This window comes from Rattus norvegicus, chromosome 15, assembly GCF_021556685.1.
Source record: "Rattus norvegicus strain SHRSP/BbbUtx chromosome 15, alternate assembly SHRSP_T2T, whole genome shotgun sequence".
NCBI classification, from domain to species: domain Eukaryota; kingdom Metazoa; phylum Chordata; class Mammalia; order Rodentia; family Muridae; genus Rattus; species Rattus norvegicus.
In genome coordinates, this window is record NC_141548.1 from 16,241,380 (window position 1) to 16,268,970 (window position 27,591).

A 27,591-nucleotide genomic window follows, 5' to 3' on the forward strand; every position below is an offset into this window, starting at 1 on the left:
GATGCTCCCTTCACGGGCAACATTTGTGTCAGAGCTCAAATCCAGAGGTAAGAAAGTGAGGGAAAAACTAGGATGTAATCTGCATACTGAAGACTGCTATTGCCATGAACGTGTTGGACGTGATCGGAGAACCACTCATGGATGTAGCCGTTCCAGAAGCATGGAGAAAAGGGGTAGGCTAGAACTGAAGGGATGTTCTGTGTACTCTGCAGACTTAAAAGTGAATGACTAGGACAGAAGGGGGAACCAGTATAAAGGTGGAGTTGGTATAATTCGGAGAGAGACCATCAGTAAGCCCGTCCTGGTTTCCAAAGCCCATGATGACACTCTGAAAGCACTCTTCTTTCCAAGAACTGGGTGGAGGGGACAGAAATAGTCTTATGATACACATAAGGACACTTGAGGCCACTCATCCAGAGTGAGTGGCTAGACTGTGCTTTGGTGACGTTCGAGTCTGGGCTGCTATGCAGTGTCTTCATTTTTCAAGTTAGAAGAGGTTAAGGGCAGAGCATATCATTGAGCAGAATACCTCGGTTAAGCTGATAATGACGGTCCCTCTGTGCTGTGATTCTCCTTTGCAGAATTTTCTGCTCTAGAAGATCTGTTAGGTGAAAAATGAGGCCACCTCTCATTATCACTAAAGCCCTTGATTATAAAAAGAAAAATGTCTGATATAATCAGCTGAGAACCAGAATCCGAAGTGTGAACTTCTGTTATCAAATACGATCATTCATTCTTAGCTCCAAAGGTTTAACTTCTAGTGATGAGAATTACAGCATGAAAATGGCAATCCTTTCATGGGGGCTAATCCACCAGAAAACCTCATCTTACTCTCTGACTTGCAGGTGGCAACGGCAGGGCATTAGAGGATAAAGGGAAGAAAGCAACTTTTGCCCAGAAGAAGGCATCCAAACTTAGATAATGGTGAGCTCGCGTGCTATTGCTAGGAGTAAGGACCAATACATTTGGACAGAAAGAAAATCCCCTTTGCAGATCCACAGTGAGTCCTTGCATCTTTAGAATGATAAGCGGTAAATCACTAATACCTTAGGCTTCTTCAACCTACTCTATCCATGCCAGATTTAATATCTCTCTTAATCTTAAGGGAAATCTGATAAAGAGAGAAAAAGTTAGCTTTCTTATTGTCATTTGTGGTTTGACACCAGAGAAGAAAAAAAAATCAATAGCAAAGTCTAGCCCCCACTTCAGCATCTTACTCAGCCATCAGGAAAATTATGTTCTTTTATCAGCCCCGTCTAATCAACAGCCTCTGTCGATCAGGCATGTACGCTCTGTACCATGAGCAGAAAAGTCAGAGTCATGTGGGCTACGGCTGCCTCTCTGGGATTCCCTGCCCCTATCTGGGAAAAGGCAACAGTGACAAGGCCTAGTTCACTGAGCGATGTCAGAAGTAATGAGTGAGGACTTGAAAGATGCTTGGCATTTGGTGACTATTTAATCACTGTGAGTTGTCACCAGGTACGGCTGGCTCTCTCTCTGTACCATACAACCCAGGGAAGAGATCGCATGATCTAGAGAAATGAAGGCACTTGCCCAGTGTCCATCAGTCCTCTGCTGGGACCAGGCTGTTTCCAGAGCCAGGTCCCTTCTTAGTACAGACCCTGACATTTGAATGGGTTTTCCCCGAAACAGAAACATCAAATGACAAGTCTGCTTCACTGCCTAACAAGCTTTCATTGGATCACTGCTCACCACGTTGATGCCAAGGTGCTAGCTGCTGAGTTCACGGGATAAAGATCTAGTCAAGAAAGTATCCCTTGTGCTGACTTGGGAAGTGGACAGGCATGTATACAAATAAACAGCTTTATGATTTCAGACATCTACAGATCACCCACTCTTTGTCAAAAAAAAAATTCTTGTGCAAGGTTCACTTAATGTTCAGCAAATTTCGAAACCTTATCCCAAATCCCAGTCGACTCCCCCTGTGGGCAGAGAGAACACTCGCAGCTCTAGTACACACTCCACTGACACAGCTACTGCTCAAACGTTCCCCAGTCTCCCTGCTGAGACAGGACCTGGTCCGGATAAGCATGTCTCTAGTGGATAGCCTTCATTCCCAAGAGCCTAGATCCCTGCTGACTTCCTGTCTCACCTCCCAGAGTCCAATTTCAGGCCTCTAGGTCTCAGTCCATGTTAGAAAGATAAAACAAACACAAAAGAAAAAAAAACCGCTATCAAGATTGTTGTTCTCAAGTTAGAACACAATAAACAGAGTTTTGCCTCTATCAAACTTGGGATGTGAGGAGTGTTTGGAGATGAGAGCATTTTATTTCCTGACATAAAAGAAAATTTCTTTTATGACACAATGAAGTCAATGAAGAAAAGGGTTCATTATGGTCAAAAGGCCAATGAATCTCCTTTGGAGATAATCTTTGTATAAATAAAATATGCCAACAAGGTTGATTTAATCCGAAGGGTTTTAAACAGCATGTATAAACCCTTTGATATGCTGGCACCCAGCTGAAGCTGGTGACCTGCAAATTATTAAGCTGTATTTTAACTGCTGGGAAGGTGTAAATCATTTCTGGATTTTTGGGTAGCCCCCACATTTTGCTAGGTTTTCTGATTTCTGGAGAAAGCATTTTTTAGGATATTCGTTTTTGACATGTTACAAAGCTCTCTATTTCTTCCATTGTTGACATTTGGCAGGTTAGTTCTCAAGAACTAACTTCTAATTTTAAAAAGCGTGTCTACAGATGAGGTCTAAAAGAATGATATACTAGAGTAAATACAATTTTGATATAATATACAGTGGTAATGCTTCATGGAGAACCAATGACAATTTTATTCACATTTGCTGTTTCGAATGAACAGCATCTGACAAGGAGCATAGTTCATTGGTGGAATGTTTGCCTAGGAGATTCTTGGCATTTCAGATAGATACATATGCATACTAATACATACATTCACATACATATATACATATGTACATACACATATACATATGTACACACACATATATACACATTCATTTAAACATTCATGCACATACTTATGTCCATATATCAATCCATCCATCTATCCATCCATATATACATACATATACACATATGTACATACACATATATACACATTCATTAAAACATTCATGCACATACTTATGTCCATATATCAATCCATCCATCTATCCATCCATCCATACATACATATACACATATATAAATACATACATACATACAAACATACATATATACATACAAACAAAGAGACCTTCCACATGTTTGGTTAGCAGGGGCAGAGAAAGGCAGAGAGAGAGAAGAGTAGAGAAGAAGAGGAGCAGAGGAGTAGAGGCCAGCCATGAGCACACGGAGAGAGGGGGAATGGAGAGAGAATGGAGGTGGGAAGGCAAGAGCAAGAGAGGAGCAAAGGAGCCAGAGCTATTTTGTTACTTTTAATTAGCAAGATTGTGTGGTGCTGAGACTGAACCCCGGGCTTTAGGAATGTGGGTAAGCATTTTACCCGAGAGTAAAATTCCCCAAATTAGTCTTTCTGTGGAGCTTTGGGAGGGGCATGCCTTGCTGTGTAGTACAGGCTAGCCTTAAACAAATAGGCCTTTTCCTCTGGATCTTGATTGATGGGCTTCCTGGAATGGTCTAGCATATCCAGGAGCTAGACTTTTAAAAGTGCAATACATGTTGTTAATAATAACACAGATCTAGCAGGCTTGTTTCAAAACAACTTAATAGCACTGAAAGAAAGAATCCTGTTTCTACATTACTATCTTGTAGGACACAAAGCATATGCAGTGAGCGACCACTGGGTTGCCTCGTTCAATCAAACTTTATCCTCCCATCATAACAAGAAACTGGTAATCATGAACATTTGGTTTTGAAAACCCAACAGTGAAGGATTGGAGTCAACTCCTTTCCATCCTGCTGGGGCTCTCACACTTTAACCTGGCCCTCACTTACTGCCCCCATGCACCACACACAGACACACACATACACACACACACACACACACACACACACACACACACACACACACACACACGGCAGTTGCTATAGTAACTGATGCAACTTCCCAGTAATTAGAAGCTAACCACACTTGGGCATTTATACCGTCAGCAAGCAAGGTGAGATGGGGTGGGGGAAGGGGTGTAGGGTTAGGGTGCAAGAGTATCTTTACTCTTTAAAGACCTTTCAAAGGATTGTCTTTCCTATATCACACCAGAAGAACATACCCAACACCCCAAGTTCCTACATTCCAGTCAGCATTAGTGAAATTGAGAACTAGAAATTGGAGATTTCCTATAAATTCCTATCTTCAAAGGATGCAAATCATTCCATAATTATGCGCATATGGAATATTCTCTGAAAGTTGGTCTATCTTACTGGTTCTATTAATGCTCTAGGGTTAGATGTATGATGATACAGACTTGGAGTCACCACACTCAGGCCACTAAATCAGAAGGTTTTTGAATGTAGATCTAGCCTGGGATGCAGAACAAGAATGCCCCATCCCAACCAAAAGAAAAACGTGCATTCAAAGAGTCGCCTTTGGGTTGAGTGTGCAATGCGGTAATTAAATAGGTCACCAGCAAGGCAGAAAACATCCAAAGGCAACTTCAAAGCTAGAGCGAGGCAAGCACCATGGTAGCATCTTGAGAGGATTCTACTGAATGAAGTCCTAACACTCCAAGAAACAGCAGTGTGTGGACGCGGTTCGCACTATGGATATGGGGCGCACCAGTGTGAATTTTAACAGAGAGCCCGGACAGTGAGGGCTCTTCGTAAGAGCTGGCTTTACTGATGCAGGGGGAAAGCGGGCATACACGGTGCTCCTGCGAAGCTAGGAGATGGATCATCCACAGTGACCAAGCCTGTCAGTTCCTCTCTGCTGCTTCTTCATGAGGATGCGGCTCCTTCACCCAGGATAAAAGTTACTAGGGGGAACCCAGGGTGTCATAGAGCCTGTCCCCACCTGCATTAAACTCTTTAGCTGCCTATCTAGCGGGGACAAGCGAGGCCATCTGATCACCCTTCCTGTCTCTTCGACATCTTTTAGTGAGAGAAGGCTGCCTAGAATATAGCCAATTCCAGCGATATCTAATGATGATGTTTACTCGAACATAAATGGACAAGTCCCCAACCATAACCACGCCTAGTGATACCCTGCAAACAAATTTGCCTTTTGATGGCAGGAGAATGGTTGTAACCTTGAGCTGCGTACAATGGCTTTTGTGACTTTTTAAACATTTTTTTCTGACATTCTTGTATCCACCTAATAGTTTAAAATTGCCTACTATGTGGTAGGCAGTGTTATAGCCCTGAGAGTACATCCATTTGCCCTTATATAGTTCCAATTCAAGTTAAAATGATCTCAGCAAAGTAAAATAGATTAGCTGGTAAGTGCTTCATCAGACTATTAGACCTACAGGTACAGAGGGATAGCACTATTAAAAGTAGTTTCTGCATATAAAAACAATGTCAGGAGGACAGATGCATAAGATAACAGGATCTGTATTTACACACACACACACACACACACACACACACACACACACACACACACACACACACACACACAGGACAAAACTCAGCAGTACGAAGTTTATATCTGACAACAGGAAAAGGATGCAAACACAAATGGTGGATGAGATCTTTGAATTGCACAGCCTACTTATGACAGCCAGCCCCCTTCCGAGCTTCCAAGTGTCTGCAGCATTTGCTTGCACCGAGGACAGTCTGTCCTACCAATCCTCACGCTCACTGTAACTGTTATAGGCAGCAGAGCAGTCTGGTAACCACCCCTAGACTTTCACACAAATATCAACACCAAAGTGCCCACTGTTCCAAAAGGCGAACAGAGTATGGAATCTTCCAGGAAAGCTCACCTTTGAAAATAGGTTCACAAATTGTGATGTAAAATTGGTGGACTCTCTACTTCACTGCTGTGGCCCTTTTTCCTAACGGTGATGCGATCCTACACTGACCCAGAGGTATTTGCTTCTTCAATGAGGATTTTACTTTAGACATGGGCAGAGGGACAGCAATTTTTATTACATTAGCGTTTAGACTGTTTATCTTAGTGTATCGTAGACCGGGCGAGCTTCACACAGTCACAAAAGTACTATTTTTTTCACGGGCATCACATAAAAACAGAGAACAAAAGAGAAAGCAACCGACTGAGGGTCCAGTGGTGTCTCACTTACCCGGGATGGGAATAATAGGAATACTTTCATTGGGGACCACCCGAGGTGAACTGCTGTCTTCCACATAGAAATGAGCAGTCTGAAAACATTTTCTGTGTGGAAAAGAGAAAGACGCCAACAGTGAGCACAGAAGTACACTTTTGTCTAAGTTTATCATTTCAAGATCCTTCTTTAACAGTTTTCCCCAGCTTGAAACATCACACAGCACTGATGGCAAAACCCGAGGAAAAATAGTGCAAATGCAAGCACGGCGTTTAGCACATTGGAGCAACCCCAAATGGCTGAATAGCCATCTCTCATTACAGCCAACTCCAACCCCAGAACTCCAAACTACTCAAATAAGGGAGAACCTGGCATAGAGTAAACTCCTGCACAGGACGTGAGGATTGTACCCAACATCTCTACAGCTGGCTCGTTACAGAGGAACCCTTTGCTGATTCTGACTAACAGCCCCCAAGTACCAAGTTCAAAACCACATCTTGAATCCCCTCCAATATAGTCATCAAACAGCCCAACTGTATAATAGCACCACATTGTCTGTGCTGAGCCAAGCTTTTAAAGGGGTCAGGGGGCTTCAATAGGACAAGCATGCCCAAATCAGAGGCCCTTTCCAGACCACGGCTAAGGCCAGGGTAGGAACCTGCAGGTGTTCTCTGCTTGCCTTCAGTTCAGCGCATGTTTTTTTTTTTTTTTTTTTTACCTGTACTTCAAGCAAAGCAGGGAGCACACAGTGGTCATCATAGGACAGGCAGTGCACAGAAAGGCTATGAGCAGCTCACACAGCCTCTGCCTGAGATGCTGGCCGGCCCTCAGCTTTCCAACATCCACGTCACTGCTTGCTGAGGCCCTTAATGAGCTGCCGGAAGCACAGACTGAATATTTAATGAGACTGCTCAGTGTGAATGGCTATTGTGACCAGAGAAGGGTCCCTGTTCATCTGGCAGAAGGACTTTACAATAGCTGGCCCTACTGCTGGGTCTTTTAGCCGGGCAGGCGGCATCTTCTAGGGCTCCCAGTCACCAGGCTGAGTCCTGCTCCTCGTGTGTTTCGCGCCAAGCAACATTTACACACTGTGGCTTTGCATTTTCTGGGGTCTGTATTCCAACTACTAGGGAGAAGTCAACTTTTCTTCAGGGTGTCTTTTCTCATCTAGTGGAAAAAAAATCCTGGGGTGTTTTTAGAAAGCCAAAGAAGGTGGGGGAAGTCAGGGGGAAGTTGATAATTCTAACAAGCCAAATAAAATCCCCGAGAGAAGGGGACCTCAGTGTCTCATGTCTTCCCCACAGCGGGATGCTGTGGACCTGCTATCACCAATGCCATTGGAATGAAGACTTTTTCCCTTAAATGCTCCCCGTTTTTCACACGGAGAGGGTACCAGTCTGCACTGCTCTTCCAAGGCATAGGGGTTCCTGAACGTAACGGACTCGAAGTTCACACATACTGCTTTGAAGAATGTCGAGAGAAGGTGAGTGTTTTCTGAAAGTGCCTGATAAGTGAACAGAAGAACCAAGGGTTTTAACTGTCATCAGACACATAGGCCTTGGGGTTCTGGCCCTAACCACCTGATGCCACATCCACTCGAGAAACAGGACCGCCATTTCTGAAAGGCCAGCTTTGCTCTGTCTTTAAATGAGTTGTTGATTCTTTACCTGTCGGTTGTTTGTCTGTCCTTCCCTCTTACGGTCCTGTGTGCACACATTTCCAGGATGCGATGCTAAGGTGAAACGTGGGTCCTGGGCACCACGACTGAGTGTGAGCCTTGCCCATTCAGGGCCACAGCTGTTGGAATTCTAGTTTTTTGTTTACTCAGCAAACTGAACAAGTTTTCAAAGTCACTCAGATAAATGCCATCCGGTTTACCAGCTCGACTTTAATAATGAAGAGCAAATGGGCAGCAACAGCGACAACAAAAATAATAACCACCTAGTAACTTCTGGGCTGGGAAGAGCAGCAGATGTGTAATCCCAGCATTCTGAAACCGGGATCTTAAATTCAAGACCAGTACAAGTTTGTGTTTTAAGACTGCAAATTACCATGCCTATTACTTGTAGAACAGAAAGCGGTCAGCACATGGGATTCCATTACTGGCTAAGTTACTGGGAAGGAGCAAACCATGGTGCGGATTATTAGAGTCTAGAAAACAGACACACAGTCTAGTCAGTCTTGCTGGTCCATGCAGAACTAACAGCTGCATATTGTCTTTAGAAAGAAAGCCGTGTGTACTGAAGCAAATCTCACTCCAGTGCCCCATGTGCTGCTGTTTATAATGGATTTTCCCCGGAGCAAAGTAACTCTGTGATTGCCAGAGCAGAGCTGACAAGCAGGATGGGGGTTGGGAACCTGAGAGATAAAGCTATGCACAGCTGTGCTTCGCTGCATAGCATTTATCCTACACAGTGACATGGCTCAACAAATCACCACAGAACCCGGGGAAACCTTCTCCCTTTGAATGGAAATTTAAGGCATAGGACCGATGTTAACTCGGGACCCAACCACAGCATCGCATGAGAATTACACATTCTCTGCAACTGGCCATAGTCCTCAAAAACCAGTTCCTTGAGCCTAGCTAAGCACTGGAACAGATAGATGATCCTTTCAGAGATATGAGTGACTACAAATGAACAACAGGGAAATCAATGAAAATCACCTCAGATCCTCCTCCTTCCTCAACCACTTGGGGAACATCCTTCCACACCTTTGTTCACTGCTCACTTAGTGTTCTTTCTTCATCATCCATGACGTTGGAAACACAAGAACAAGATAGACAAGGACCCCCACCTTCTTGCCACTTACGTTCTCCTAGGAAAGGGAACCCCGGATATGGCAGTAGTTTGGAGGAAATACAGCTTACCAGGGTTGAGATTAACTGGTGAAGGCATAAGAAGGGACGGTGTGACATTTGAGCTGAGACCCGAAAGTGAAGGACAGGAACGGTGGTGGTAGGAAGAGCAATCTAGGCAGAGCCAGCGGCTACGGAAAGTATCTTAGAACAGAGCAAACCTGGCAGGTTCTGGAGCTGAATAGAGCACTCTGTAAGGCTGGATAGGAAGGCAAGAGCCTCAGCATATAAGATCCAGGAGGCCTTTGTTGGCTTTTGTTGGACTCTAAGAGTCAGGCAAAGCCCACACTGTTTCAGACTTTTAGCTCTCTCTTTGAACAAGCTCACTTGGTCTGTTGGATGAGGGATGGTCCACAGAGGGTAACAAGAACATCAACCAAGGGCGACTATTGTAATTAATCCAAACCTCAGGTAGGTAGGTAGGTAGGTAGGTAGGTAGGTAGGTAGGTAGGCAGATGGTGTTTGTGTGTGTGTGTGTATGTGTGTGTGTGTGTGTTTGTGTGTGTATATGCATGTGTACACAAAACATGAGTGGCACTAGAGCTTCATACATGGCAATTGTTCTACCTTTCCAGCTGTTTTATATATATATATATATATATATATATTTTTTCTTTTTTTTTTTTTTCAGAGCTGGGGACCGAACCCAGGGCCTTGCGCTTGCTAGGCAAGCGCTCTACCACTGAGCTAAATCCCCAACTCTCTGTTTTATATATTAATAACAAACTACAACCTTATCATAGATATATGTCCCTTCTAAGAAATATAGACAGCATCCTCTTTACTAGTGTTTGCCTAAACTTCACTGCCTGGTTAGAACCACTGTGTTAAGGAACACTTACTGAGTGTCTATCGGGGCTAGGCTGCCACCTCACTTTCTTGTGTGCAAATCCTACACTTTGGTTTTAACTTTCCAACAAGGCAGAATGATATTGTACGGCACTGTATTTTAATTCATTCATTTCTGAAAAGTTCCATGAAAAAGGTTTTTTTCTTGATGTTTAGCATGAGATGAAAAATAAAAACCCAAAGGCAGGGATTTTGGAGAAATGGAAAAATACCAAGTGAGTTTCTCTAAACGTCTGCCTGGGCTTTGTTCCGAGATGCAGGGTTGCCTCTGAGTTTGAGCCCAGGGGATCGGGAACTGACTTTCTCAAAGTGTTCTCAAGTACGTCACTGAGCGTGCAATTTCAGTATTCTTTGTAGCTTCAATTCTCTTTCGGCCAACACAGCTTAATCATGCCTCCTTGAATGAACAGATATCTAGGATAGTGAAAAGCCATTTCCTAAGTTGCTTTACTGTGAATATATTTACACAAGTATTATTATAAAAATGGAAAACAAAATAGATCTTGTTGAGAATAATGAAGAAGTGTATTTACAAGTTTGGTTACAAATTATAACCTAGTTCATAACCACCTAGTTCACATTTTACGCTTTTTTCACTTTCCTTCCCCCGAGGTGTTAACCCTTCCTCGAGGAGCCAGCTACGGCATGTTCATTGAATTGACATCATTGGTATACTGATAATCCCAATGGCCTTTTGCCTTCCCTAGTCTACACTAGCAGCATTTATTTTTCTGATACTTAAAGAGTTCCCAAATTTAGAGATTTTGAAATGTTGAGGTTCCTCAATATAAACTACCTGTTCCTCTCTATACCTGCCTGCTCTATCACCCTTACAGCAATATGCCAGTCAGCAATGGTTATTTACAGATATCCAGACGTCTTTGGTTTTAGTAAGCCACCTAGGACCTGATGACAACCACCTGAGAAGGCCTAGATGGAACACAGCCTTATGTATTCGGAAGCTCCTCCCTGAGGAGCTGGTTTGCAGTGTTCCTAGTTAGGAACTTCTTGTGCCAAAGGGACAGTCTGGCACTTTCACTAAGAAACCACTGAAAATGAAACAACCTTATGTGGAAAAGTGGGCAGTACCATACATTTGCCCATCGAAGTTATATGGGAGTTTACAGAATCCCATATGGCTTCAAGGGTGTTAACATGATTGTATTAAGTGCACAGAGGAACTCTGTACAGCACATACTTGAATAAGAACGTCAAAGTCCCCAGTTCCACTTCTGTTAGAACTTAGGTGTCAGAAATCGGGTGGCAGCTTGGTGTGATGGTGCAAAAGACCAGCCTGATCTACACAGCGAGTTACAGGACAGCCAGGGCAATATAGTGAGACCCTGTCTCAAAAACAAAAAACAAAAACAAACAAACAAACAAACACACACACAAAAACAGACAAACAAAGAGAATAGGATAGCATTCTGGAATAGGATGGCAAACTGCTTGTCTGTATACACTGAATAAAAGTCTTTTTGGGGAGGGGAAAATTACAGAAAAAAAACTTTCTTGGTTTGTCCCTCCTACGTCTAATTTTAAAATAACCCTTGTGACTTACTCTACCTGTCTAATAGCAAAATTCATTGTAGTTTCTGTGAAGGAAATGGAGTTGTGGTATGTACTTAAGTGTCAAGTACTGTGTAGTATTCTGATGTCTTCATTTCCAAGAGTCTGACTACTTGGAAAATCTGGAAAGCACAGGGTGACCTGACTTTCCATGATACAACTCCATTAGTGAAGAAGTCTTATGAAGCACTGGACTGAACGCTTCCAATGGGAGCAGGAAGGAGACAGCCTTCCTGCATGACATGTTTTCTCAGTTCAACTCAGTGGGTATAAGAGATAGAATGGGAGACGCGTAGTTGCTTCTTCAGTTGGTCATGATTCTGGTATGTCTCTCCCACATTAAGCACATCCCACATCCTGACTCAATGAGCCAATCTCCAACTAAGAGCTACACCTTGAAGGTAAACATGTCTCTAAATGCATCTGATGCTGGACCAAGGTTGGCCAATGCATTAATCTATGACTCCTTCCCAGAAGCTCTATAGAGCCAGATGGGAACAGTTTCCCTATATTCTTCTGCATTACTCTGTCCTCTTTGAGAGAGCTAACATGGACATTTTAGAATGGTTACTAAGGAAGGCTTCACTGAAAGCCAAAAGGGTACCATGGAGGGAGTGTATTTTCTCTACCAGTTTTTCTAGTCTGTATGGATTCTGCTTAGCAGTTCCCTAGATCTCAACACACCTCCCACCATTGTGGTCCAGACTGTGAGTTGTCCAGTTTTTGTTTTTGTGCTTTTGTACAAGTGTGCGTGTGTGGGTCTAACTTTTTAGAAGTCCAGAGGGCACTTGAGGCTTTATGGGTCATCAAAGGCTGTTCTTTGTTTAACATTTCTAAAATTGTGTGGGTCTAACTTTTTAGAAGTCCAGAGGGCACTTGAGGCTTTATGGGTCATCAAAGGCTGTTCTTTGCCCAACATTTCTAAAAATAACTTTCTATTCTATCAAATAAGGGACCTATTTTGAGGACAGCGATTTCATCAAAACCCAAGCATTCTACTGTTGTGACAGCAGAAGCTATCTGTCATCGGGATGCAGCAGACACTGACCTGCATCAGCTGTCAGCTCTCAGTCTTAGAGCTCCCACTGAAGCACACACGGTGCCAGCACATGGCAGGTTCTGCTGTTTTTAATTGGCCCTCATGACTAATGACACGTACACCAACAGCTGCTCCAATGGCATAATCCAGTCAGAGAGCCTTGCTCTGCCAACAATGCAGAGTGAACTACAAAGATGAGCAGGAGAACCCTAGATTTTTAACCCCCTTCCCTACCTCCTTCCAGGAATCTGACATAGTCCTAAGGCAGAACTCCCAGGAAGCCTGCACTTCTGCACAATCCCCTCCAATTGTGCTGTTTTGTTTTGTTTTGTTTTGTTTTTTCTTTTCCCAGTTACCTGGTTAGACAACCTTTGGTGTGGGCTTATGCTTTTCTTACTTTTGTCTCTTTCTGCTTGCCTGATAAGAATTTGTGAATGAGCAGGAAACCAACATTTTCCTGAAACAAAGGGCTCACACTGGGTCTAGAAATGTCTAAAGAGGCACTTGGCACTGGTGCCTATAAAAATGGTCCTCCAGTGGCAGGCAGGGGCTTCTGAGATTTATTGACATTTGTCTCAGCATGTCCTTCCTTGCTTGTTTCCTTTCATTCTCAGTCTTTGGCCTATCACAACGGTTTCTCTTGTGCTGTGGATGATGCGCTGTGGGCTGGAGTGGAATCCTAACAAGGGTTACAGACTTATATGAAAACTCAAAATTGCAAACTAAACAAATGTTGATAAACAGAGCCTAGAAATCAAGTCACTGTCATCGAATTCGGCACAATAGCTTTATAATCACACCAGAGTGCGAAGGAGTTTCTTAGCTGTGTGGAGGCAAAATCCTAATTGCAGACTATATCGGGCAGTTGGTTCAGCTACTACTGAATATTAATTAAGCAATCTTAAATGATTCATTGACTGCCCTCATTTGAATTTACAGTGCCATACCCACTAATAATCTCATTTATTTTCATGTTGTCAAGAACAGACATCCCATTAATATTTACTTTTGTAAATGGGTATGTTGTGGTGAACTCTGTATGAGCAAGAGCCGTTTATTAATGGAAAGCTGCAAACACTAACAGGCCATCACAGAAAGAGATTGAGCGTTGTGCTAAAAAGACCCAGACTGATTTATTAGGACAAAATGTTTCCAGAAACGGAAGTGGCAAACAATAGCAGGGAAAGCTGTACATATCTCTGGGCTTTCCCTCAGGAGTGTCTGCCTGAAGCTACTCCCGGTCCCACTTGGAAGGGGGCCCGATTCAGTTCTAAGTTGAGATTTTTTCAAACACAACAACTCACTTGCTGCTAAGTTGTCCTTACTGCCTGTTAAGTGATCCGGTTTATGTAGCTAAGTTTATACAGAGCAGTCTCCGGAAGGGCTCTTCCAATATGAAAGATTCAGACATCAAAATATGCTTCTGGTTGGCATATTTTCCAAGCCATGAAAGGGGACACAAGAATCTGACAAATCAGAGTGTGCTTTGGGGGTAATAAAGTGGCATGCTTTGCATCGGGACTGCTGGGATTCCTGGGCATGTGGCTGTCATACTCTGGACAAGGAGAGGACTGAGTATGAGAGGGAGGGAAAGAAGGGGAGAGAAAAGAACAAAATCACCCAAAGCATGGACAGATGGACAGACAGGAGATGGAATGCAGACATCATGTGAAGAGATATTTGGGATATTGTGTGGGTAGTAACAATGTTCTGATTCCCCACCCCTGGCTATGGCTGAAAGTGACAGAGAAAGGTGTGATTTCCATGGTACACATATTACTGGATGAGTCAGGTTATCTGTAATGTCTTTCTTTAAATGGGAGAAAATAAGCAAACTACACACAGAGAAGTAGCCTCGAGATAATCTTCTTTGATCAACATTGTCTTTGCCAAGAAATTCTCACAGATCCCTAGGGATGATTGTGGGGCCCTTTCCAGGGTGGTGGGCAGCAGAGGTCACTACCTATGCCACATTCAGTAACCCAAACATGTTCTCTCCAATATTTCAGCCAGTTCCAAGGAGATGAGCCCTTCACAGTTCCTCCCAAGTCTCAATGGAGACATGGGAAAGGCTTGACACCAGGGTCTTTGAGACAGTTGTCATGCCTTTGTACCCTAGCCTGGAATGTTTGAGCACCGAGAATAAGGCCACAGGTGCTCACCACTGATCCTGACCCCACTGACTTGAGGCAGTTAAGAGAACCATGAAAGTCCAGGTCAGTTCAAGGAGGAGAGGAAACACACATCGTCACTCAGACTTACATCTAAAATGGCTTAGTAACTACTTACTCCTAAACATAATGACTATTTTATTGTAGTATGCCTGTTTTTGTTTTGTTTTGTTTTGTTGAAACATGGTCTCTCTACATAGCCCTGGCTGTCCTACAACTCACTCTTTGAGGTTGGCCTCAAATTCACAGAGATCAGCCTGCCTCTGCCTCCCCAGTGCTGGGATTAAAGGTGTGCCACACTATGTCTGGCTTACTGTAATATTCTTAATAGCTTTAATATTTCAGAAGGTTCTATGTGCTTTTTCACTGAATATCCCCATTGTAGCAGTACTTGTGAAACTTGGGGTGGGGGTTCCCAAAGGACACCCCACTGTTACCTACTTGACATTTCCAATGATCAAGAATTGACTATTAAAAGCAAAACTAAAGTACCCACATAAGAACTTTGGAACAAGTCTCTCAGAATGAAGAGATTGTCTGAGGAAGTGGCTCTCAACTTGTGGGTCATGGCTTCTTTGGGGGGTTGAATGACCCTTTTGGGGGGGTCACATAAGAGATATCCTGCATATAAAATATTTACATTAAAATTCATAACAGCAGCAAAATTACAGTTACGAAGTAATAATGAAAATAATTTCATGATTGAGGTCACCCTAACACAAAGAACTGTATTAAAGGGTCACAGCATTAGAAAGATTGAGGACCACTACTTTAAAGAAATAGTTTATAAGATGGCAAGATGCTGACACTATTCCTGTATCTCTGATGAATTTACAGAAAGGCCATGGTTTCCAGCACCCGAGGGGCTGTGGGGAAGCGGATACATACGCATACTGCCAAGGGAAGCCCCTGAGAATCAGGTGGAGGAGAGCAGTGTACTCATCTATCAAAGCACCATCCACGAACCCTGTGTGGCTGCCAGTTTCTTAAACTTATCCTGTAGCTGTATTTATCCATGTGCAAAATGACACATTAACAAAGCTGTTCAGCGTGTACTGTGCTGTCACAAAATTGATAGCCTTAGAGGACTGCTTAAATAAATCATGGCACGTCTATTTAACACCCCCTCCCCCCAATTAGGAGAACTATAGCTGCCCAGAGAAAAAAGTGTTATCTCAAACAAAGTCAAACACATGGGTAAAACAGGTAGTTCTTTTTTTTTTTAAGATTTATTTATTTTATGTATGTAAGTACACTGTCAATGTCTTCAGACATACCAGAAGAGGGCATCAGGGCATCAGATCTCACTTTAGATGGTTGTGAGCCACCATGTGGTTGCTGGGATTTGAACTCAGGACCTCAGGAAGAGCAGTCAGTGCTTTTTTTTTTTTTTTTTTTTTGAGCTGGGGACTGAACCCAGGGCCTTGTGCTTGCTAGGCAAGCGCTCTACCGCTGAGCTAAATCCCCAACCCCGCAGTCAGTGCTCTTAACCACTGAGCCATCTCTCCAGCCCAAACAGGTAGTTCTTTACTATGTAAAAGGAGCTAGAGAGATATCCCTATCTGTTTAGATATATAGCAATTGTTCAATAATTGTTGTATTGGCAAAGATGAGCACATACTTGTGAGTAGGTAGGGAATAGGGTAGGTAGATGGAACAAAGTCTGTTATATATAATTTTAAACTTTATTATCTTGAATGATGTCAGACACTACTTATTAATAATTTAAGTGGACATTTTTTTTGAAACTTTAATACTTGAGTCTAGATTTTTATAGTTTTGTCCTCAGCTCACACCTTTCATGATTTGGGGCCCTCAGAGGCATGGTCCTTGCTGTGTCCACAAAGGGACAGCTTAGGCAAGCATGGTAGAAAGCAGGGGTAGAAGGCTGAGGTCACATCAGGTGCCAATCCAACAACTGCATCTGTGTGGGCTGCTGCTCTTTCAGTCTCTGTGGAGGCCTCTCATCTTTCAGGCCATGGGAGATGAGAAAGAAAGAGACAAAGGTAGACACAGAAACCGCTGGAAGCTCTGATGCATTCCAGCCTCCAATAGAAGTTTAGAAGAGCTGGCAGCCTGTGCACTGGACAACCACCCAGGATGGAGCTGAGTGGGTAGCTCAGGTGGGTGGGTGCAATGTGGAACAGCGTAAGAACCCGTGGGTTGCAGACCTTAGGCATAGAGAGCACACCGGGGAGTGGGCAACGGTAAGCCTTCACATGGGCAGGGCAGCTCCTTAGGAAAGAGCAGGAAGCCTTGATCCCCATGTGGACAGAGACTCCATCGGGCCTCCTCCTCTTTGTGGACTGCGGAGCATAGCACAGAGCAGGAGAGAAAGGACCTGCTTAAGATCTAGCTGCCTAAGCGTACGACAGCTGATGAGGCCCCTAATGCATATACAGCAGAGGACTGCTGGGTCTGGACTCAGTCAGTGAATATGCATCTAACCCTCGAGAGACTCGGGGGCCCTAGGGAGTGGGGAGGTCTGGTGGGGTGGGGGTGAGGTGGGGACATCCTCTTGGAGATGGGGGGTGGAAGTGTGAGATGTGCAACAGTCGAAGGGTGGACTGGGAGGGAGATAAAGTCTGGACTGTAAAAAAAAGATTAAAGAATAAATAAAAAATAAATATAAATGAATAAATAAATAAAAAAAGATCTAGCTGCCTGGAGTAGAGGCCCCACTTCAGCAGGACTGCCTGACCATGTCACTTCCCTTCTCAGAGCCTCCAGGGCTCTTTCTTCTCAGGTGTTAACAAAGAATTCCATATATGCTGCCATTCCATGAAGAAGACTTCGCAATAGACCCATTTTCTAGATGAGGAAACGAGTCTCAGAGGGATTCCCATGCCAAAAAGCCAAGAAGTGGTAGAGCTAATGTGACAATCCACATGTCTCTGAGTCAAGGTCTATGTTTGTAGCCAAACTATAAAAAAAAAATGCATTTGATACTGCATAAGTCACAGTTAGATAGAGCCCATAAATACCTGAAGTTCCTTAAGATGACCTCGAGCTTGGTTTTAGGTGGACCTGACATATTTCCCTCAGTCTTAAGCAAAGAAGTTATCAGACTCCTTGTAACCAACTACAGACATGAGGTATCTCCTGGGTGACGCAGAGTGGGCCTTGCAGCAAGTCTACTCCCATGCTAAAGACCAAGCACATAAGCAGGCTGAGTATTATTCTGAGCACCCCAGACATGGGATGGGCAGTTACATTTGTGTTGTATCAGCCATGCTGGTTCTTTAAGGTACTACAGTAAGAAATGTCATCATTGACTGTGTATTCATTGGTTCACCTGATGTCCACAGGAGAACTGCCATCATGGACTAAGTAGAAAAACTGTTCACATGATGTTCACGGACCTGTCTCTTTTAAGAGAAGATCTTCGGGTTGAAAGCAATACAGAGAGGTTTCTGGCCCCATATTATCAAAGCTGTTTTGAAAGAACACTAGAAGTTGAAAACTTCCAACGGGTTCTTTTTTAAAGAAGTTCATAGAAAGAAACAATGACCAAGGTCAGTGAGGCCATGCATGGGTCCAGAACTGCATAGCCTAAGGATGGGCCAGCCATGACCTTTCTCATTAACCTATCGAGATTCTTCCTCAGGTCTCAAAGCTCTGTTTCCTGGGAGTGTAAGTGAGATTTCACTGCACTACAGATCTACAACCAACAGAGACAAGCCATTCCATGGAAAAGGTTAGATATAAATTGTATAAATTGGTTTACTGAAAATCAAAAGGAACTCCTTACAACATAAGACAATTAACTAACCTACTAAATGATTTAGTATTAAAAGATTATGAATTTTAAACAGTTTATGTAAGATAAGTCTTATATAAATATTCTCGAGATGTTCAAATGCAGCAATTAGGACCACATGCACAACTTCCAGTGGTTTCATATAAAACTCTTCAGGTTAGGACCTTTTCAGGATATTAAGAACTCATGCACATTTACTTTTTTACGGAAAAGCATATGTTATAGCCACACTTGTTCATTTTCTGTCTTGTTCCTGGTTTTAACCCCTTACGTGCAAATTAAGAGAGTTTCACTTATTAGGCTTATGCTTATTCGAAAAACAGAGCTCTAAACAAACATGCAACATCTTAATTGATTTTTTTTAAAAGAAAATGGGTGCAGCATACACCAGGCACGCAAGCACGGCGCGGCCACAGTGTTGCCAATAGAAACAGAAAATACGGCCCAGCCCACAGACAAAGCAAAGCAAGCACGCACTGGAAATGCTGCGGTGAACAGCAGCTTCCTGGAGGCTCGACTGGTCTCCCCAGACCTTACTAGCTGGCACGGAAGAGGCGAGCATCAGCATTTTCTGTCTAGAAGACGTCCATCCCCATAGCAACAAAACAGAAGTTCTGCAAGCCAGTCCCAGCCATTGACTCCCCCATTAAGCTGGGCCGCCCTCACCTGCTCCCCTTCTCTCCTCTCTCCCCAGAAGAAGGCACTTCACGGGACCGTCGGGGAAAGCCCTTGGACTTTATTTTGTTACACCCTCTAAATGGACAAAAGACAAAAGAGAACATGTGTAGAAGACAGTATTTCAATTGGTCCCCCAGAGTTGCACACCAAAACCCTCCCCCCCCCAGACATCCCTACTGTCATGACTTCATTTATAGCATTTCCAAAAGGGCAACAGTCATATGCAAAAATGGCTAGCGTTAGGGAGGTCTCGGGCTGAGGTAACAAGGTAGGCTCATTCTCCAAAGCAATGGTTTATATATCAGAAGGTGGCATTATATTAATGTTGGCCTGTTTTTCACCTCTGCTGACACGTTGTCTCAGCAAGCAGACAGCTCCGAAGAGTACAGGGATTCCCAGATCTTGCTGGGTCTTCACTGCCCAGTGCCTATCACGTGACCTGCCTTCTGCCACCAACTTCTGTGCATTAGACAGGTCAGGGGTTTTGCCTTTTCTGCATGCATTCTTGTCACTTCCGGATAAACACTTCCGGATAAACACTTATATACAAGGCCCTCCGACAGACAGGGCCAGCACTTGGCAAGTTATTGCTCTATGTAGAGTCTAAGACATCTAAACACCTCGGCACCTGAGACTTGCCTGTCCATGTGAAGGATGACACTTGTGGGTGACTGATATTTGATTGCCCCAAGCCACCTGGGCTATAGAATTTCACAGTGAAATGAATCTTATTCTAAGTCTCGTTCACAGAACTAGAAGAAAAAAAAACCTAATTCATAACCTTCTTGTCTGCAGGCTCCTGCTGAATCCTGTCCAGAAATGTAGGGTCCCAGGGACTGGACCACTTCTCAGTAACTGTTTCCTTCTGGGAACCAGTACCTCTAGCTTTTTAGTGTTAAGGTTTTTCTTCTCCCGTCATAAATAAGCTTTAAGTTCCTTTTTTTCATTACTAGATTGACTATTACATACAAGTGCTTGTCACTGGAGCTCACCTTTAGAGCAAGTAGAACTTGATTGGCAACAAGGTTGGAAGGGGGAGGGACTGATGGAGTTCAGAACTTCCTGTCTCCCTCTGTTGAGACTACTCTGTCACTACAAGGACTGTCCCTGAAACATCACGGATGTGCTGTGTGGCTGTGAAGACTAGTCTGAAGAAATCACGAGTGTGTTGGAATGCTTTTATAAATTTTCATAAAAACTTGAGATTTGCAGCTTCGAAAATATTTAGACTTTTTCTCAACCCTTAGCCCGGCTCTGAATTCTGCCAGATTTACTTTTTTAGGAATTTTGGAGCAGAGCTGGCTATCCCCACAGTTTTTTCCTCACGCACAATCATAAGCTCTTGAGACTCCCACCCGTCAACTGACAATACCATAGTGAGAAGCAAATGCCATAAATCAGTAACTAATATCTCTTACAACCAAGGGATAACCCGATCAAGCACAAGTAACCCTGGGAGAGAAGGCAGTGAATTTCGGAGAGTCTGGAAGAAAATGGGTTACCCAGCCTAGAACAAATGCCCCAAGGAGTAAGCTTTCTGTTTCCTAAGCAGTGAGCTGGATTTAAAACTGTATCAGCCAGCACTTCCCCAGTACAACCTGTGCTGTCTTTGAAGTATCAAGGAACATGTTTAAATGGCAACCTTTAGCTGTGCCTCCCTCCCCACTTTTGTCTAATGACTGTGTGTTAGCCTGTTCCAAGAGCTTCAACTGGCATCTCAGGGCCAACTCGGCAGCAGGGGGCCGGTTACTATAACAACTGACAGCCCTCATGAATTCTGAAAGGCCCCTGAGTAGCCATTTGGGAAACAGTTATTGAGCAAAAAGTTGCCCGGGATCGGAGGCATTAGCTGCCATGTGACTCAGCTCTCCCTGAACAGTTGGGAAGAAATGGGGGGTGGGGGGAGTGCCCATCTCCTGGAACACCTGGGGACCTCAAAATGTCCCCCACCCCCATTCCTTTCAGATTCTCGGGGCAAGACAGTTTAACACCAGAGTTACCGTAATCCCAAACCTCCAAGGCAAGTCTTATTTTGGCAACATGAAATGTGTCTTAGCTCTCCCCACAGGTTTGACACATTTTCAGGGTTGGAGAGCTGAATGGTAAAAATTATTTCTGATGGTTAAAAATCTTGAAATCCAGCCAGAGAGAGAAGTTCTAGGTAGAGATGAGCTGTGCAAGCAGTTATTAATTTAGAAAAAAATGACAAAAACCAAACAATAAAAATATACCAAATACCCATGGATGGTCTGCTTTTAGAAAGAACAAAGGTGACTGCTCCAAGCCACCAAAAATGACATTGAAGCCCCAGTTTTTCTGCCTTTTGGTTCTGGGATTAAATGTAGTACATGCAGAAGCCTTTGGAAAAAGCCTATGAAAGGCCAAGAAAGTGACCTTTGCTTGACAGGAAGGAAGTGTGGTTTGAGGGACAAACCTACAGCCATACTGAATGCACTATGACCTGCATGCGTAAGGCTATCTCTGAGCATTCATCTTCCATTTTTTTCCCTGCCTAGTCACAGCTCAAGTTCTCCTTGGCTCTCACTCCTTTTTCCTCTACCCTAGCTGTGGTCAAGTTTCTTAAAGAACTCACTGTTCCCCTGTATCATGGCTGTACCCGGGGGGCGGGGGGTCACAAAATCAAGCTGGAAGCAGACAGAAGAGCGGTGAGGACAGATGCTGACATCTGTAACCATCACAAAGGAGCCACCAGGGTTGGCTCTGTCCTGCTCAGTGTTCCCACTGGGGCAGGTGAGAACAGTATAGCTGAATTTCCAGCTCACCGTACAAATGAGACAGCCAGCTGGGGAGTATGATAGATATTATTTTCAAATAGCCCAAAATTTAAAAAAGAATGTGCCGCTTTAAGTAGATCACTGGCTTGACATAACCTTTATTTACTTGTCCATCTCTACTAAGCCATGAGTCTGCAAAGCAAGAATTCTGTCGCCTACACGATTCTCCAGGGCCCTGAAGATGGGTGAGAAATGGTAAACTAACAATGGAAGGAAGAAATGGGCCAGCCACAAAGGCCTTAGTTCAGCCAAGCAGAATCCTAGATAGGATAAACTAATACTATAAGGAATGCCATCCTGGTCAGAAATTGTTTCCTCTCTTGGAGCAAGGCTGCTCCCTCCCTGATGCCCTCACTTCCAGGTAGGGCTTCTCTAGAATCAGAAGCATATGCATGCAGATAATGTTGGAACACACTTGCTGTCTCTGGTTCTTAGGGGGCTACAATAGGGGAATGCTCATTGGGGCTAAGCTGGGCTACGTATTACAGGCCTATTAAAAAATCTTAAAAGAGGTGTTGTGGTTCAGTGGTAAGAGTACTTAACTAGTTACACAGTGCCCTGGCTTCAATCCCCAGCGCCTCATGGGAGGGGGTACGGGGAGAGACAATGTAACACATGCTTTCTTTCATTCCACAATTACTGATGGCTTGTCCTAGCAGTTTCATACTTAGTATCCCTTCCACCACCTACCTAGGTAACAGCAAGTTCTTAGTACTGTGTCCTTCATGACTCTGCCAGGGTAGAAAGCAGGCTAATCTAAAGCCACAGTGAGCAAGCAAGGAAGTCTGATTGTCACTGTTACTACTGTACAACTGGAGGACCAGCCCACGTTCCAGAGAGGCCTGTGTGGTCAGTCACATGGCATGCTATCCCATGCCCACCCTGGGTAATCTGTTTGTCTGAGCCTCTGTTGTGCCAGTACAAATCCTTACACATGTGTATTTTGTCTGCTTTCATGGTCACTACACTCTGTCTCCCACTGAACATCCAGGGAAGAAAAAGAAATGCAGTGTCAACAAAACTTACTTGTATTCATGATAAACAGCACTTTGTTTGTTTGTTTGTTTTCAAGATAGAGTTTCTCTGTGTAGCCCTGGTTGTCCTGGAATTTGCTCCGTAGACCAGGCTGATCTTGAACTACTGGCCCCTGAGTACTGGGATTAAAGGCATACCACCACTGTCGGATGAATGGCATTCTTAAAGAGCAGATATCAACTCACAGAAAGGTCTAAAGGTGGAGCTCAGTGAAAGAGAGACCTGCTCCCACCTGCGAGTGTGACTCACTAATGTGAGCTGATTTGCCACAGAGCGTACTGAGTGCTTGGGCATGGGATCAAGAGGGACATGAATTCCCCAGATTAGAGCAATGCCAGACTTTAGTACACCCAGGGTCAGAGGCTACAGTTTCTATTTACAAAGCTTGCTGTCTTAAGGTCCAGAACCCATGAAGTTATCTTAGGCCTACCTGAGCAGTAAGGCTGTCTTGTACAACTTTGCTCTCCCTTCCCAAGCTAGAACTGTGATACTAAACCTCGAGGACATTAACAGTAATCAGCTGGAACTAAGGCAAAGTGGGTGACATTATTCTCCATCAAATTCTCAAACTAATAGTGAGATAGCTGAATATATTCATCACTATTCCGTTCCAAGAACACCAGAAGACATAATTGTTTCTCAGAGTGTTTGCTCACGTAACTTTGGCAAATTCAGAGGCCAAGTTGGTTCTTATCTAGACCTCCGGGTCAGGCGGCCATTTTTGTGAACACATCACACAACAGTAGCCAAACGGTTTCTTTGCCTGCGGTGTATTTGACCCACAAACATGAAAGCAGACTACATAGGATTAACTAACTGTTCCCACTCTGCATGTTACTCTCCTATCTGGGACAACACAGTATAACAGTTAAGATGGTGGGCCCTGGCAGGAGGCTGTGGGGTGGACAGATGGATCAGTGGGCAAGTACCCTTGTTGGGCAAACAGGAGGCCTGGTTCTTAGCCCAGCACCAGCCTAAAGCCATACCCTCAACTCTAGGTTGTAATACCAGGGCTACTCAGGATGGAGAGAGGAGGACTCTTGGGGCTTGCTTGCCTAGCATTAGGCTCAGGGAGAGACCATGTCTCAAAAGGAAAGGCAGAGCATGCAGTGTCCTCCTCTGGTCTCTGCATGCACGTAGCACCCAGTACACATAATGGTGAGCTATGAAGTCAAGTTAGATGGGTTCAAATCAAGGATCTACCCACTAAAGATCTATCTGTACTCTGACATGGACTGAAGTAAAACAATGCTGTCGATTAAAAAAAATATGGGCTATTCAAGCCTTAGGGACACAAAAAACCACTCACAAACAAAATCTACCTTCAAAATAATAATCACAATTCTAGGTGTACACTGATGACTGGCTCAAGGTAGCTAACCTGTGCTATATATATCCCATACACACACACACACACACACACACACACACACACACACACACACACACACACATCAACAAGTGGCATGCCCCAGCACACCTGACACCTCTCCTAGCATCCACCTCAAATTAAGTAAATCAAAAAATTACCATCCAAAAGTGTCCATCTTTTGAGTGGCAGCTGCTGGGCTGTTCCACATCTTTTCTGGGCACCGATGCTATATAAGCATCTTGCTATGGTAGAGCAAGGATCCACTGCTCTTGCACAGAGCATCCTCAGTAGTAATTCAAAGCCAGTGCTTCTACCATCTAGAGTAGTAAGACCAAAATGGCACACTCTTCTTTCCCAGCATCTTCAAGAGCTCTGACTCCCCCTGCTACCCAGTTGTTCTGACTCATTTGAAATAGCTCTGAACCACTGAAACAGACTGCAAAATCTGCAATATTTACCATGCACATAGCTGGGAGCCATTTGTTGAAGGGGTAAGCATGCATTGGGTGACTTCCTTTCTGTGACCTGCCCTATTACCCTGTCTTCTGCCTGGACCACTTTGCCTGGACATCTTTCTGCCCTCGTTGTACTTTCTGTAGTGTTGCAGATTTGGGCTTTTCCTTCTCTGCAAGGTCAGCGAAGGATAAATTGTAGCATCCTATTTGCAACACCTCAGCTAAAAGCATTACAAAGTATATTTTCCCCTACAGACCTACACTGCCACCTGCTTTTACTCAGTAGTCCCCAGTGGACTCAATCCCAGACTGCTCAGATATTTTAAATCTGCCCTCACATATTTCTGCTTGAGCAAATCTCAAGTAACGAAGTTGTCCCTTTTGAGATACATATGTTGATATGATGACGTCAGTGAACCTAGATATTCAAGGACACATGTGGAGGTGTCCATAAACACAGGTATGCTTGTCTTCCTCACTTTGTATCCTCAGAGGCTAAGTCAAGTTCAAACGCAGCAGTTCCAGAGAGTAGGGCTACCATGGAGGACAGCCTGATCCTGTCAGACTTCATGGGAGTGAGAAGTAAACGGGCCATGAGTCTGCTGCAGCTACTAATAAGGCCTAGAGAGTACAGATGGCCCCCGAGAGCCGGGATGACTCCCAGGCTTCAAAGTCTTTTCCCTGGGGACGTGGGTGTAGGGGCCTGTTTTTACCCTGTTCCCACACAGGGAAGCCCTCCTCTGGAATCGCCTTTAGGCCATTAGGAGCATCATCTGCAGTGATTTTATTAACTTCATAGTCGCCCTTTTGTTTTTGGCTCGAAGCAGTTCTGCTCGGTTGGTTAACCTACATTTATACTATACTTAGCTCGAAATTGATGACTGAGCTATTTCTAGGCTACTGTGCATAATGAGATCATTCCAAAGAATAAACTCTAGATGGAGATTCCTAACTTTTTTTTTTTGCCATGGCAAGATTGCTGGAAATTGTGGATAGCTACGCAATGTGACTGCATTTAAAAGGTGTTTATTTTGATCTGCAGATTTTACTTTCTCACCTACAAACAGTTCAGGTATGCGAGGACCCAGAATTACATTTCTATTTTTCCTTCCAGTCAGATCTGGTATAACACTGTAGCACATGTGTACTTAGTCCCCATCTGTTCCACAGGGCAGACGTTTCTCACAGCCTATATCGCCTGCCCATATGCACTCGGCGCGTGTTTCCTTACTATTTTATAGGTAAGGAAACTGAGGCTGAAAGAGGACTCTTTGCTGAAGGCAGTACTTCTTAACTGGTCCCTCCCTCGTAGTCCCCAGCTCCTATTGTTGATTGGAGCTAATTTCTAAACCCAATACATCTTTTATACCACTGACACATACTATATCTGCATATAAGTCACACACACACACACACACACACACACACACACACACACACATTCTTTTTCACCTCCCCAGAATCAATTTTCACCCTCTGGTAATGACAACAACCTTTGTTAAAAGCATGTGAGTACTCTTCACGGAGCTGTAAGTCTGATAGAGTCTTCAAACCCAGGCGATGGCCAGGGTTCCTACGTCACCACTATACGCTCTTAGGTGTTGCCTCCCATACCTCAGCCTTCCCACACCCGTAGCCCTCCCACAACTGCAGTCTCTCGGTGCTTTTTGGTCACTCTCAGGGTGACGTCGTCCAGTGCTTCCAGGGCCTCTGCTATTCTACAGTCTGTTCCCTTGACACCGAACCAGTCTATCTGCTTGCTGAAGATCTCTCTGTCTCTGTCTCTCTCTGTCTCTATCTTTCTCTATCTCTCTCTATCTTTCTCTATCTCTCTCTGTCTGTCTCTGTCTGTCTCTGTCTCTGTCTCTGTCTCTCTCTCTCTCTCTCTCTCTCTCTCTCTCTCTCTCCTTGTTCCTCTCCAGCTTCCTCTCTTAAATTCTAGATGTTCAGTTGTCAGTTTCCCAGGGGGTTCTTCCTGGGCCTTCCTTCCCTTCCAGGCTGGGTTGAAGCCCAATACGCCCTTACCCTTCTTTAAATATTCTTTATACTTGGTTGTATCACTCACCTAATTCTTCAACGAACCCTGGGGGCCAAAGGGCTTTGTGTCTGAATCATCAAGCCCACCGCAATGTGTGGGACAAAGTATACAGGCACTGCATAAACAGAAGCAAGTGGCATCCAAGACTATGTCTATGCAAGGACAGAAATGGTTTCATAATTTCATAAATAAGAGAATACTTAGCCAAATCTTGTAAGCCGTAGCCTTTTTAAGTCTGGATAGTCCCCTCAGAAACTACCACTTCTAGCTTTTGGTTCATGCTTTTGAGGATAACAGTGGTGAGGCTACGTTTGGGCTCCAGAGTAAAACCCAGGCACAATGGGCATATTCCGCCTTTCCAGCTGCAAACTACTCTGGAGGTAGCCCGCAGTCTATGTGAGAAACACCATTTGGGGACCTCACTGGAGCTGTTCAATGATGAGGTCCCTTTCTGCTGGGATAGAGTGATGTGAGTCTAACACAGGCCAGCGGGCTCCCATAACGAACAAACCATGCCAGCCATGTCCTTATGCCCTTGTTCTGTCTTCGATGCCAGTCATCTCCTTATGCCCTTGTTCTGTCTTCGATGCCAGCCATGTCCTTATGCCCTTGTCTGTCTTCCATGATCAGCCACACTGATGCCCTGGAACTTTCAGTGCAATGAGTCAGTACTATGTGTTTTGGGGTGGTGCTTAAGGCGACTTGATTTGTGTGTCAAATACAACCACTGATGGGCTCCGATAACATTGCAGTTTGCCTGGCTCGCAGCAGCAATTCAACACATGTCGGTTTACTTCCTCTCCCAAGGTCAGAGGA

At 44.1% G+C, this 27,591-nt stretch overlaps 1 protein-coding gene across 3 annotated transcripts in view; it reads right to left on the reverse strand.

The window, feature by feature from the left end:
* Window positions 1-27,591, reverse strand: part of Ptprg (protein tyrosine phosphatase, receptor type, G) — a 683,481-nt gene that overhangs the window by 50,779 nt on the left and 605,111 nt on the right. For 2 of the 3 annotated variants that reach the window (XM_087584907.1, XM_087584908.1), the window contains one exon: window positions 6,176-6,267. In XM_087584907.1, coding sequence (XP_087441033.1) covers window positions 6,176-6,267 — 92 coding nt within the window. 3 annotated transcript variants of the gene reach the window in all.